This window comes from Channa argus, chromosome 6 (assembly GCF_033026475.1).
Source record: "Channa argus isolate prfri chromosome 6, Channa argus male v1.0, whole genome shotgun sequence".
NCBI lineage: Eukaryota > Metazoa > Chordata > Actinopteri > Anabantiformes > Channidae > Channa > Channa argus.
The window spans coordinates 14,183,461-14,196,772 of record NC_090202.1 but is presented as its reverse complement, the minus strand read 5'-3'; the positions used below and the strand labels follow the sequence as shown (position 1 = coordinate 14,196,772).

At 40.1% G+C, this 13,312-nt stretch overlaps 1 protein-coding gene across 2 annotated transcripts in view; it reads left to right on the top strand.

Annotated features, from left to right (window-relative positions):
• hip1 (huntingtin interacting protein 1) overlaps positions 1 to 13,312 on the top strand; it is a 43,972-nt gene that overhangs the window by 27,824 nt on the left and 2,836 nt on the right. For both annotated transcript variants that reach the window (XM_067507263.1, XM_067507264.1), the window contains 22 exons: positions 1 to 58; positions 229 to 304; positions 1,107 to 1,250; positions 1,889 to 1,980; positions 2,249 to 2,321; positions 2,501 to 2,684; positions 2,815 to 2,903; positions 3,090 to 3,206; positions 3,588 to 3,689; positions 5,928 to 6,122; positions 6,282 to 6,429; positions 6,587 to 6,673; positions 7,373 to 7,480; positions 8,447 to 8,583; positions 8,727 to 8,837; positions 9,033 to 9,091; positions 10,538 to 10,631; positions 11,187 to 11,287; positions 11,526 to 11,631; positions 11,807 to 11,930; positions 12,021 to 12,082; positions 13,154 to 13,271. In XM_067507263.1, coding sequence (XP_067363364.1) covers positions 1 to 58; positions 229 to 304; positions 1,107 to 1,250; positions 1,889 to 1,980; positions 2,249 to 2,321; positions 2,501 to 2,684; positions 2,815 to 2,903; positions 3,090 to 3,206; positions 3,588 to 3,689; positions 5,928 to 6,122; positions 6,282 to 6,429; positions 6,587 to 6,673; positions 7,373 to 7,480; positions 8,447 to 8,583; positions 8,727 to 8,837; positions 9,033 to 9,091; positions 10,538 to 10,631; positions 11,187 to 11,287; positions 11,526 to 11,631; positions 11,807 to 11,930; positions 12,021 to 12,082; positions 13,154 to 13,271 — 2,385 coding nt within the window. The remainder of the gene's footprint in view (positions 59 to 228; positions 305 to 1,106; positions 1,251 to 1,888; positions 1,981 to 2,248; positions 2,322 to 2,500; positions 2,685 to 2,814; positions 2,904 to 3,089; positions 3,207 to 3,587; positions 3,690 to 5,927; positions 6,123 to 6,281; positions 6,430 to 6,586; positions 6,674 to 7,372; positions 7,481 to 8,446; positions 8,584 to 8,726; positions 8,838 to 9,032; positions 9,092 to 10,537; positions 10,632 to 11,186; positions 11,288 to 11,525; positions 11,632 to 11,806; positions 11,931 to 12,020; positions 12,083 to 13,153; positions 13,272 to 13,312) is intronic.

The following is a 13,312-nucleotide window of genomic DNA, read 5'->3' as shown; positions in this document are numbered from 1 at the left end:
GCCTTCCAGCAGACACTCTCCAGGGCCACAGAGATCGCTTCCAGGAACAGTTTAAGAAGTATGAAGTTGCTGTCGCACGCACAGTCAGAAAGTCACTCAGTCACAGCTTCACTCTGACTGAGCGTGACCCTGAGAACTTAGCTCGTAGAGCTGTGTTGAATGGATTTTCAATGTCAAACTCCATCTGCCCTTTTCACTCAGATTTTCTATTTATTCTTTCTTCTTCAGGTTAAAAAGTCTTTTTTATCGCTCCAGTAACTTGCAGTATTTCAAGAGGCTGATTCAGATTCCACAGTTGCCTGAGGTGAGGACTACACTCACTAATTCTGACATTTTCCACACTTTAACCACACTTAAGCCACAACCTGAAACAGCCATGATGAGCCTGTGTTTGGGTAGATTTATTCTTCCATCAGACACTCTGTCCTACATTTCTTTATACCGCATCTATTTGAAGAAAAACCTTGATTAAATCAGAAGTGACTGAACAATGACAAAAACATGTATTGTACATCATTGGCACCAGTTTCAATGTTTAAATGATTTAGTTTTTTCAACAGAATGTATAACTTTCTATCCACCCAAATACCTATACATTTTTCCTTAATTTATCTTCATTCATAGACACATGTCACTGTGCGTGCTATGCCTCTCTCTGACAATTTGCTATAGGAACAAAAATAATTTAAACTCCTGGATCTGCAGGTGAATTGATTTGAGTGTTGCAGTCCACATCAAAACTACTCATGTATGGAGCTGAACAAAAATCAGATTTTGAACGGCAGAAGAAATTTGTAACACTGTGCACACCCTTCCCTAAATTCATATCAGAAACTAAGAAAATACATTTATAATTATATCTTGTTTAAAGGGGGCCTGGAAGCTCAGTCATAGAGCATTGGGTAGGGATGCAGAAGGCCGTGGGCTTGAATCCCACTCCACCAGGTGTGGCCCTGTCCCGAACCCGGGTAAAATGGGAGGGTTTCCACATCTCATGCCAAATCAACATTTGGAACACGTTCCACTTTGGCGACCCCTGAAGGGACAAGCCGAAAACCATTAATGTTTTTTGTCATGCATAATCTTTTGCCCTCTGACTCTTGCAGAACCCTCCTAACTTCCTGCGTGCGTCAGCTTTGTCAGAGCACATCAGCCCTGTGGTTGTGATCCCTGCCGAGTCGTCGTCCCCCGAGTCGGAGCACGTGGTGGAAACAGATGACCTGGTGGACACGGACATCCCCGTGCTGCCGGTAACTAAACAAGACAACTATCCCTGAACAGTACCTTCTTAAATGTAGTCCATCTGTTTTGAGGCTGCCTGGCCTCTTGGCTCATGAGCGGCGTTGTAATCAGCAATCAAAAATTTAATAAGGATGTTGTGCTTGTGGGAGCAGTCAGCAGGGAACAGATGCACAGAGGGAAAAGGGAGGAGATGAAACAGGAAATAACCTGATCACTAATCTCTGTGGAACCACATATTTTTTTGTCTTTTGGTAAAATTACTGCAAGCCTCTGGTTTATGTTTATGCTGGCATTTCACAGTGTTAATTATAATGACTTTGAAATATGTGGCTCTTAAAGCTTAACATGAAGAAAAAAATGCATTTGACTTCTTGAGTACATGAAAATTAATGGTGCAATAAATGGCATTTTGGACTCTTAATCTAGCAGCAAAACATCTGGATTATAATGAGTAGAAGACACAAAACTATAGGGACACTAAGATGTATGGTGTGTATATTTTTTATGAAGGAGTTTGCATATTAAACTCAAAATACTTGCTCGGGCATAGTGGTTAAAGCTCAGCCAACTATAAGATGGTAAGGGATTTTGAGACTGATTGATATTGAATTCTCATGATGTTTTTGTCTTAAACCGTCACACACAGGCTGCTGTGGAGCCCAAGTTTGACGACCTGTTTGGCACCTCTGCTGCTATAGACCCCTTCAACTTCAACAGTCAGAATGGCATGCGCAAGGAGTAAGGCTTAGAGATGTCCCTTTTATTTGTCTTAGCTGTCTTAATGATTGAAATTTACAAAGAAACTAAATTATCCTTAAATTCACACCATACACTGAAGCATTTCATGCCCACTAACAGCAACGCATCATTGTAAATTTTTAATGCAAAGTTAGTAATAAAATTGACCCACAAATTTTCTGTGGTGACTGATGATCAGTGCTAATTATTTTCTCATTCTCGGTCTGTTCATTTGATTAACAAGGGATATTTTGTCTGTATCCATTAGAGACCGTCTGATTGAACAGCTGACAAGGGAGATCCAGGCTCTTAAAGAAGAGCTGGAGTCTTTTAGACTTGAGGTAAAGAAGGGAAGAATTCATAATAATTATTCATTATATATTTGTATCTTTAGTGCAGAAATCTTTCTAACAAATTATTAAAGATAAAGATTTTTATTTATTCAGGATCTGCAGTAAATCCCCATTTCTCCAATATTGTCCTGCTTTTCTTGCTTTCATCTCTCTCCATCCATCAACAGAGCGGTCGGTTGTGTCAGGCACTGAGGGGGCGTGTCAGTGAGCTGGAGGCAGAGCTTGCTGAGCAGAGCCACCTACGGCTGCAGGCTGTAGGAGAGAGCGAGTTCCTGAAGGCCGAGCTGGACGACCTGCGGAGGGTCAGAGAGGACACAGAGAAGGAGCAGCGAAGCCTGACGGAGATAGAGAGTACGGTTTTACATGCAGTTGCTTATTCACTGTTATTTACTGCATCCCTAATGACTGTATGCCTAATGATGACGCCTCCTGTACTGATATACAGTATTAACTGTGTCTGTCTTTATGTGTCTCTTACCAGAAAAAGCCCAGGCTAATGAGCAACGCTACACCAAGCTGAAGGAGAAATACACAGAGCTGGTTCAGAGTCATGCAGACCTGTTGAGGAAGGTGAGAAAGACAGAAAACACTTCATCATGTTCTTTAAATCCTTTTTCATTTCCATATACCAGACTATAAAACCTGCAACCTCCAAGTTAAATTAAGTGTTGCCCTTCTGCTGTCCTTTATCTTTCCCCAAGCTGAACATAGCATGTGTCCTATTAATCTGCATGTCTGTGTCATGTGCATGCACAGAATGCAGAGGTGACCCGGCAGATGACGGTGGCTCGAGCGGCACAAGATGAAGTGGAGGAAGTGAGGAAAGAGATGCACGAAAAGGTGAAGGCTGCCCAGGAGGCTGCAGACAGACAGGTGAGGATGACATAAATGTTGTTATCAAACGTGTGACAGCAAGTTAGCCATATGTTTTTAGCTCAGTGGTTTACAGCTAAGTAGTTTGTTGGTGGTCCAACAGTGCTGTTGCAGAAAACTCAAACCACATGACTGCAGGGTGCTCGTAGTCATTGGCAAGGAAAGTAATTAGTTAAAAATGTGGTTTTCTGGACCTGCCAGGGAAAGATACAAAATGGCTTGCACAATACAGACTTATTTTGAAGAATTGGACGTTTTGTTTGGTTTTATTTTTTGAACCTGTGAAAAGTCTTTCTTGTTACTGGTGTTCAAATCCTTTAGTAATGTTACCAATCTAAACTCATGTGAACTGTCTAAACTGAGCTTTTCTCTTCTGTTCAGGAAAGGGAACAGCAGGAGCAGATTCAGGAGCTCCAGAGAAACCTGTCGTCTAGCCGTTCGGAGCTGGACACCCTGAAGACCAGCATGGCCTCGTCACAACAGGTCACTCACCTCTCAACTTTACTGCTCGTCCTTACGCAACAAGATCAGTTTAAATCACGTAGCCACACATTTACAATTAGTAATTTGGCAGAGGCTTTTATATAAAGCAACTTACGAGTAAGTAGCAAACACACAGGATGTCTTTTGAGTTTAGTGTCTTGCCCAGGAACACTTTGACATCTAGACAGGATGATGGGAGTCGAATCACTGACCCTGTGGTTCTTGGAGGACTTCTCTACCAGCTGACCACATTCCTGCTAATAAAAGTTACTCAAATAAGTGTTTGTGACTGTAAGTTGCTTAATGTCATTCGCTGAAATGATAAATACAGTTTTTCACCCTAACATACTGACCTGGGGGATCCTAATGCCCTGCAGTCTGGATCAAGTCTATTAATGGGCTCTTGGCATTGTACAGTCATAAATTATTCAATGATCTCACTTGCGACCCCCTACTGTAACGCTTGTTACTTGAGGTACACACGCCTATGATTCCTAAAGGTTGACCACATGAATCAGTCATTCCTGGGACCTGTTTTAGAAACCTTTCAAATAAGATCTTTTTTACCTTCGTACCCATGAGTATCTACACCGGTAACGTCATTCTGTAACCAGGATAAAACATTTTTCATCATCTGTCACCCTCTCACTCTTTAAACAAATTGTTTTTCACCTCAGAATCCGTCTGTCATTCAGTCACTCGCTGCATTTTAGTTTTTATCTTTGTTTTAGTCACGGCTCTTCTACAGCAGCCATTTCTGAGTCTCATCCAGTTTCTGAAAGAATTGTAATGCTAATACGTTCTTTGACATCTGTTGCTGAATGAATTGCTTTTCAGAGGGGAGGAATTGTTTAAACAGTAACGAATAGTTTTCACCCTCTATTTTAATTAAGTCCTGGGCGTGCTTTTGTAATCTCTGCACTGTTGAGCCAAGTGGAACTTGCAGATGCCAAGTTGATGTTTATAGCAGGAAGCTGCCGGCATTTATTTAAAATAACATTAGAAACACAGAGGAAACGAAATCTTGTCCAAATGAAGATGTTTGGTTCTTTGCATTCTGCACAGTAGCAGAGCACTTCATTGTAATGAATGAGACTCGCATAGTTGCATGTTTTCAGGACAAATGTGAATCTATCAACCTTCATCTCTAGCAACTCCCCTGTTTGACTTATACCCCCTGTACCCCTGATCTCAGATGCTTCTTTACATACAACGTTCCCCGTACCTCTCATCTGTCTCTCAGCCTCCCACTCTTTTTATCCTATTTTTGTAACCACCACTTATCTTCTCAGTCACTTTTTCTGTCCTCCTCCATCTCTCTAATCTCCATAGTCCTTTTCAGACAGAGCAGCCTGCGTTTTATCCTTTCAAATGCTTCCCGTGCATAGCCCTCTCTACCTCCTGTCATACAATGTCATAATCTTAAAAAGTCTTTTTCTTTTTCATCTCTCAACATTTCTTGTTCTCTCTTGGACCTGCTGGCACCAAGGCTGTAAGTCTTTTGCCTGTTTTGTTGTAAGGCCTACACAAACCTCACAAACATCCAGTATTAGAGGTGGGAGTACACAAACTTAGTGCTTAAGTAAAAGTGTAAGCAATTTCATTAGCTAAATCATCAACATTCATTTCTTTTATTTACACAATGACTCTTAATAGCAGCAAAAATGCAATTGTTGAAGATTACAAGCACAAAAAGTAAAGTTACAAGTAAAAAAAAAAGTCTTGAAAACTTTCAAACCTTTCTAGTAATTTGAAAAATAAGGTCCAATTTTATAAGATACATTCTGAATCTGTATCATCAAAGTAACCTGTAAATAAAGAGATCAAGTAAAAGTACAATCTTTTTTAACTTCCTTTTAAACATACTTGCAGTAAGTCTTTTCAGTACACAGGATCTGATGTAACTACACTTTGTTGCGATAAGATTGTTGTATTGCAGCCAAATTGCACAACCACAACTTCCCAATGCTTCTTTATTGTAAACGCAATTTCAACCCAAACCTCTCTGGAGACTGTCTGCCTCTCCACAAACTTCAATGGAGACAATAGTGTAATAATCAGTGGCTGAAAAAGTGTTTTTTCATAGTGAGGTCAGCACTCTCACATCATACCACATCCTGACATGTCCCAACAGCTACATTTTATCCTTATCCTTTTGCCACAAAATCCTTTTCTGCTGTTGCTAAGTTTGACTCTCTTTTTTTAAATTCCTTTATCTTATTTATTTCTTCCATGCAGTCGAGTGAGGTGCTCAGCACTCAGCTTGCCACCCTTGTGTCCGAGAAGGCCGAGCTGGAGCAGTCCTTGTCGAAAGTAGGAGCAGAGCTGGCGGTTCGGGCGGAGGAGCTAGAGCAAGTCCAAAGCTCGCTGGCATCTGAGAGGGAGAGCGGGGTGAAGACCGCAGAAGCCCTACAGAATCAGCTCAATGAGAAGGTGAAGGGTTGTCACTTTCTTACTTAACTATCTGAATTAGCTGTAATACGCCAACGAGATGTTTCTGTGCAAATAATAATTTTTTCCATGCCTCCTGTCTTTCATATAAGGTTCAGTGGTTCAACGTGTGCGTGTGTGTGTCTGTGTCTGCATCCACAGGAGAGCAGGGAGCAGGCTTTGGAGAGCCAGCTGGTAGCAGCTCGATGGTCCAGTCTGCAGGGAGCTGTGGAGGAGGCAGAGAAGATCATCCTGGACTCACTGGCTCAGATAGACGACCCGGCACACATCAGCTGCACCAGCTCTGCAGGTCAGCGAATCCTAACAAACACAGATCAAAGCTGCTGTCACTGATGGTGGGATAGATAGAGAGAGAGAGATAAATGTGTGTGTGTGTGTGTGTGTGTGTGTGTGCAGGCTTGCCTGTTTACGTCTTGTCTCCCATCTCACTGTCTTAATCTCTGTAGACTACCTAGCATCCAGATGTCAGGCCGCCTTAGAGTGTATGGACCGACTCAATTCTGCCAGAGAGACCTTCGTAGCAGACAGCACAGGTGAGAGGACTCAGTGTAGCTTTATAAGGGATGAATCATTTGTGATGATCCATTCTTTTAAATCCCTTTTTTGGTTATTTTGCCTGGTAGATCTCTGCTCAAGTTGGAAGTGAGATGTAACCAAACTCTGTGCACCAATATAACTGATAATAGTGAATAATAAAAACAGGGTAGCACTATATCAACAGAACCAGGGTTTGAGGAGAAATGAAACAATTGTTGTCATTGACATGAAATACCTATATACATGATAAATGAGTTTTGAAGTCTTGTTGCTGTGCATTTAATGAAAGTTTGCTCACTTTGTTTTATAGTTAACAATAGTTTGCATACCAAACTAACAAGCCTCAACATTACCTTACTAATGCCCATCCCTAATGCCAAAGCATTTGTTATACAGTTTCTATGAATTTTTTTTATATTACTTGAATTATATTCAAATATATTATAATTATATATTATATTATATATATTATAATTATAATTATATAAAAAAGTACCTGACTTAAAGTTTAAAACCTGATTGCTTTAGAAGTCAAGACTTCATCAATAGTGTAAAAGTGTAAAAACACACAAAATGACACAAAGACATACATTTATATTCACATCAGCCATACAACTGTGATATAATGTGACTAGTATTTCATATGTGTTTATGTGTAAGTGTTTATTATTACTCATCACATATGTTTTATTTAGTTGTATCTGAGCTGGTACGAGTGGTGACCCAGTGTGGCCACCTTGTGGGTGACACAATCGTTCAGGGTAGTGCCACCTCCCACATGGTCCCTGTGGAGCAAGCTGATGGTAGGTTTGTTTGTGTGTGTGTCTTCATGTCAGTGTGTGTGTGCAGTGCAGAGAGCAAAGAATGAATAGATGTATTCTCCAGTCTCTAATATTAATCTGTGGGCGTCAGTCAGTCCTGCCAGGTTGCGACATGTTAGAGAAGTTAATGTCTCTTGATATGTCACGTGCACATTAAGGTTTGGGCACTGTGAGTTAAAACTATCTTCTGTTTATTTCATTGGGTCAAACAATTGCAGCATTATAAAATCATATTTGGTATTAGTTCTGGATGTCCTGCTGCATCCTTTGCATTGTAATAAGAAGCTGTTCTAAATGGTCGTGTTTTCAGTGCATCCTTTCGGTCAATTTATGCATGGATAGAACAATATTACTGACTTCATCTAGAAAAAATGTTTTTCAGAGATCGGTCTAGTGGGAAATGTCTGCAGCCTGGGCGAGTCTAAACATGCCCAAATAGCACAGAGTTCTGGTCAGGGGTCTTATTACTGCAACAAAAAACAAACGCATACAACTGAAACTGGGTTGAACCGAAGCCATGGCTCTAGGAGGGGATGGAGAGCGTTGTGCACTGACCCAGTGTCTGACTGTAGTATTTTGCTCAAATATTTGACTACAGCATCTGAAAGCTGATGCACAATTTAATGCAAATGGATTGGCTGTCCTACATCTAAATACACAGCCCGACAGCGGCTGTAGAAGCAGTCAGATTGACACTTTCAGCTGTTGGGTAACACTTTGCCTGAGGGGTTGTCAGCATAATTAACAGTGCAGCTGCAGCCATAAGTCGCACTGTTACACATCAGTGTCCAGTGAAGACATAATATGTTAATTAATTTGAAAAGAAAGTGTAAATAAGGTCAAAAATTTGAAAAACACTTGAAAATGTGTTTTTTCAGTGATTGTATAATTTAATGACAATAATAATAACACATGCATCCTGCTTGTCCTTGTCCACATCTCTGTCAGCCCTGTCAGAGAGCGTAAAGGCATGTGGGTCCGAAGCGCTGGCTCTGCTGGGACAGATGAAACAGCAGGACAGCTTGGCTGCAGCAGACAGTGGCAAGCTGAAGGCAGCTCTGGACGACATCTTGGCCACTGCAGAGGTCCGTACTTCATAGACACACATCAATATTTATGCTCGAAAACTGTAAACTAAGTTACTGAGGGAGTTGTTGTGTCTGTAAAGTTGCATTAAGTATGATGACTTCAGTCAACTTCAGTCTCTTTTCTGCTCTCTTTGTTTCAGAAACTGCGTCCTCGGGGTTTGGAGCTACAGCAGGGGGAGCTGGGAGATCTTGTGGAACAGGAAATGGCTGCCACTTCTGCTGCTGTGGAGTCAGCAGCTGCCAGGATAGAGGTGCATAAGTGTGTGTATGTGTGTGTGCTTTGAGCTGTGTGTGTGCTTATGGCAGATGTGTATTAAAATGTATTTGATGTGTTGAGTGTGTAGTTTTGCGTGTGCTGTGTAAAGCCATTGCCCCTTGTTTCAGCAGTATTCATTTCAGTATCTTTTTTTCCTTCTTTTCCTTTGTGCTCCTTTGGATCCTGACAGGAAATGCTCAACAAGTCGAGAGCTGTTGATACAGGAATCAAGATGGAGGTCAATGAGAGGTAAAATTAAGATTGGAGTGAATCTACAGTCGAATCACTTAAGGGTTAATTGTAGGTTCAAAAACCTGAGCAAATGTCTGTAGCATCCAAATAAGTTTAAAGAGTGTACAAGAAGATTTGATCTGGATCTAGAAAAAAGAACACATACAATATTCTTACAAGAAAATAGGAATACATTTGACCCACAAAGAGACTCATGTCTGGTTTAATTCCCAGACAATCAGTGGCCTAAACCCAGGATATTAACATTAATTTCTGTTGTGAAATAGAAAAGGAAGATGACAAAGAAAAAATTTGAGGAACTGGTCAGTTAGTAAAAAAAAGCATTTATTCATTTGTAGAAGAGATGATCACGACATTTATTAGATACAAAAGCAAAGAAGTGAAAAAGGAAATTGTGACACTTATCAGCAGTCACATGATATTTTAGAGCGGTTGCAGATGGTCACATACTGATGTGCAAAGATCCGCCAGCTTTTTTGTTTTTTTATTATTCACACAAAATTGCAGAAATAATTATTCTTTAACTTTTAATATTACTAATTTATTCCTTTTCACTGGAGCACCTCCACCATCTGTTATCATATTATAAATGCTTCAATCCAAATAGATTTATTTACCTTGTGTTGCTTTTGGACGTTCACAAACCTTTTGATTACATTACTTGGGAGGCATTTTTACCTTTTTACAAGACATTTTAGCTCCAATCTTAATTATCTCAGAGATTTGTAGGTTGCACTCAAATCTTCACCGAACCATCTAAAGTTCTTCAAAAATAAAAAGCTCAGTTTAGTGTTAAGCTTTTTACTGCTGCTCCTTTTGTCTCATACTGATACAATGCATGTGCATGTTGCCTAGTTAATTAGGTTTAGATTATCTTTCAAATCCACAGTCAAAGGGAAAATTGTATGGTATTAATCAAGTCTATGTTATAATTCCCTTTTTGAGCAAGTTTAAGCCAATTAAACTTGTGTTTTTGAACTCACTTTAAATCGCATTTAAAGATTTAATTATTATATTATAGGGGTCACACCTAGTGGGGAGAGATTCAAAACCTCAGCCATCTGCATCCCAACCCAATGCTCCATTACTGAGACTGATATCAGGCCCCCTACTGATTTAATTATTAATGTAAAAATAGTTTTTCTCTGAAAATTTAGGTCAGTGGTACATCAGTCATGCAAGAACTTGACTGGCGAAACAATTTACTCCTCTATTTACTATTTAGTGAAGAGGCTGGTTTCTTTCTGTTCTGTCTTATAAAATAAAGCAGCTGTGGTTTGATTATATGTTTGGCTAAAAACCTCAATCTGAGCAGAACATAAGTTGCATTCGAGGTATTTGCCATGGCTTCATGACATTGTCCTTCCTATCAAATAGAGGTCTAGATCCGCAGAGTGTACAGCAAATCCGAGTTTGTGTCCTCTGTTCTGTCTCCCCCTACAGGATCTTGGCCTCCTGCACAGAGCTGATGCAGGCGATTAAGGAGCTCATTCTGTCATCTAAAGATCTGCAAAGGGACATCGTGGAGGGTGGCAGGGTGAGATACTATGTTCTGTTTCTTATCCAGGTTAACAGCAAGAAAGCATTTTGTCAGTACAGTCCAAATTATACTGTTTTCTTTTTCAAATGAAAAAACTTGAAGCTATGAAAAAAAGAGTCAAAGTCTCTTACATACTCTCATCAATAGCTAAACAAATGCATCTTCACACAGCCTGTATTTATTGCAGCAGTTATTACTGGTTTGCACTTTGTTGTACATATTGTTGTTAAACTGTGTCGTTACTAAACAACAAACTATTCATCGGCTATTATTTATAGTAATTATTTCCTTGTTTTATATCAGAATTAAGCTGTTTTGGTTGTAGACCTTTGACTAAAAGACATTTAAATACAGCTCATTAGTACATTTTCACTATTTTCTGATGTTTTATTTACTGGGTGTGGTTGTGTGTGAGAGAAAGACAGAATAAAGAAAAATACAATATTAATTAATAATAAAACTAATAAGTAGTTGTTGCCCCTGTATCCAAATATAGGAGTTTTATAACATACTGTATTTATCCCATTTAAAATGTCTTCTCTTTTCCACCAGGGGGCAGCATCCATGAAGGAATTTTATGCCAAGAACTCACGTTGGACTGAGGGTCTGATCTCTGCCTCAAAAGCGGTTGGATGGGGTGCCACAGTCATGGTGTAAGTAACAGTGTTTCCTTTAGTGTCTCTGACTTACCAACCAGTATAAAAGTGCTTGTGTTCAAGAATTAGCAGCAGGAAAGTACGTTAAAAGCAGCTATGGCCACTTTTAATGAGAATGTCTTAAAGAATGAAAGGAGGTAAAGACGAAACAAAGTGGTCAAACAAGTTTTAAGCATTAAAATTCTGATTGAGTGAATTCTTTGAGTTAAACTTCTGCGGTGTTGTGCTGTCTCAGGGATGCTGCAGACCTGGTGGTGCAAGGCAAAGGGAAGTTTGAGGAGCTGATGGTGTGTTCACATGAAATAGCTGCCAGCACTGCACAGCTCGTGGCGGCTTCCAAGGTAATCAATGATCTCGCAGTTTTCTTTCTCCACATTGAGTGTAATTGTAGAGCAAAACATCTCTCAATGGTTGTACTTGTAATTTTATATTTGGAGTTTAATATATTTTGACTAAAACCGATCACAGCAGCAGTCTGGTGTCACAGGAATTCTCTTCTGATGTTCATCTCCTCAGGTTAAAGCAGACAAAGACAGCACCAACCTGCATCGTCTGCAGCAGGCATCCCGGGGCGTCACACAGGCCACTGCAGCCGTTGTTGCCTCCACCAAGTCTGGGAAATCCCAGATTGAAGAGACAGGTGAGAGAATCACAGCAAGTGGAAAGTTAGATAGATCATAACACGAAACATCCAATATGTATTTCAACATAACTTGTTGTTTGTGTCCAGATACAATGGACTTCTCCAGCATGAGCCTGACACAGATCAAGCGACAAGAGATGGATGCACAGGTAAGCAGCAGGTTACAACAGACAGGCACTGAGCACGATATCTATTTTGATAACCCACAATGCTGAGTTGGGAGTGTTAAAAATCATGTGTTAATCAAGTGCTAAAAAATCATGTGCAAATCAGGTGCTAAAAGTCCTAGAGCAGATACCTGCCACCTTCTAACTCAGCATAGATGGCACCTGGGGTGGCCAATCCGATTTTGGTGTCAGCCAGTGGCACCTCAGGCCTAAATTTGTGGGGTAAAAAGGTTTAAAAATACTTGGGGAAAAGCCTCAAACTAATTGGAAAATCCATTTGAATTAAGATTTGACAAGGAGAGTTTGACAATAAACAAGTGTTTATGCTGTTATCCTGAATTTTAAGGATTAAGGATTTTTTTTTACCGTTTTGCCAAATAATTGAAAAGCGTGTTGAAAACACACACACACACACAAATAAAATGCCCCCCAGACATGTAAAAGAAAAAAAGAAAGAAAATGTGAATTTTGAACACTTCTTTCTGTGCTGTGCCCTCTGCCTCCCCACTCACCCTGAAAAAAAAACAAAGAAAGGTCTGGACCTGCTCACTCACACATGGCCCATTGTTGTAAATGTACAGAGGGCTCCTGTTTGGAGATTATTCGGTTTACTTTTAGAATCCCCCAAAAATTTAGTCTGTAAATAATGATTTAAGTGTGTTATTGAGGGGAATACATCGAAATAAAATAATAAGCACGACCTGCATTGCTCTGTTTAACTTAATCGACCCTGGACTAGAGTTTTGAGTCTGTGAAAAGACTTTCTCATGACAGTGAGTTGATCACAGAGAAAGCTTATGTTAATTATGATACGATTAGATCACTGATTATTTCTGGAGTGGGTCATAGCTAAAAGCTATGTACTGTACAATGCTTTAAATTAACAAACTCTTAATTGTATAGTAGAAGGTTCTTTGTTGCCTCTCAGTTTTTTTCTGTTTTCTGTATGTGATTCAAAAAACACTGTCTGTTTAGGACTTTTCGTTTTCGATTATGAGTGGAAATAAAAGACCAAATTAATTGTGTGTTTGTCCTCTCCCTGTGTTCCTTCAGGTCCTGGTTCTGGAGCTGGAGACTCGTCTGCAGAAGGAGCGGGAGCGTCTTGGTGAGCTAAGGAAGAAGCATTACGAGCTGGCTGGAGTAGCAGAGGGCTGGGGCGAGGATGAGGAGGGTGAGGACAAAGATGGGTTACTGTACAGTTAATATACCAAA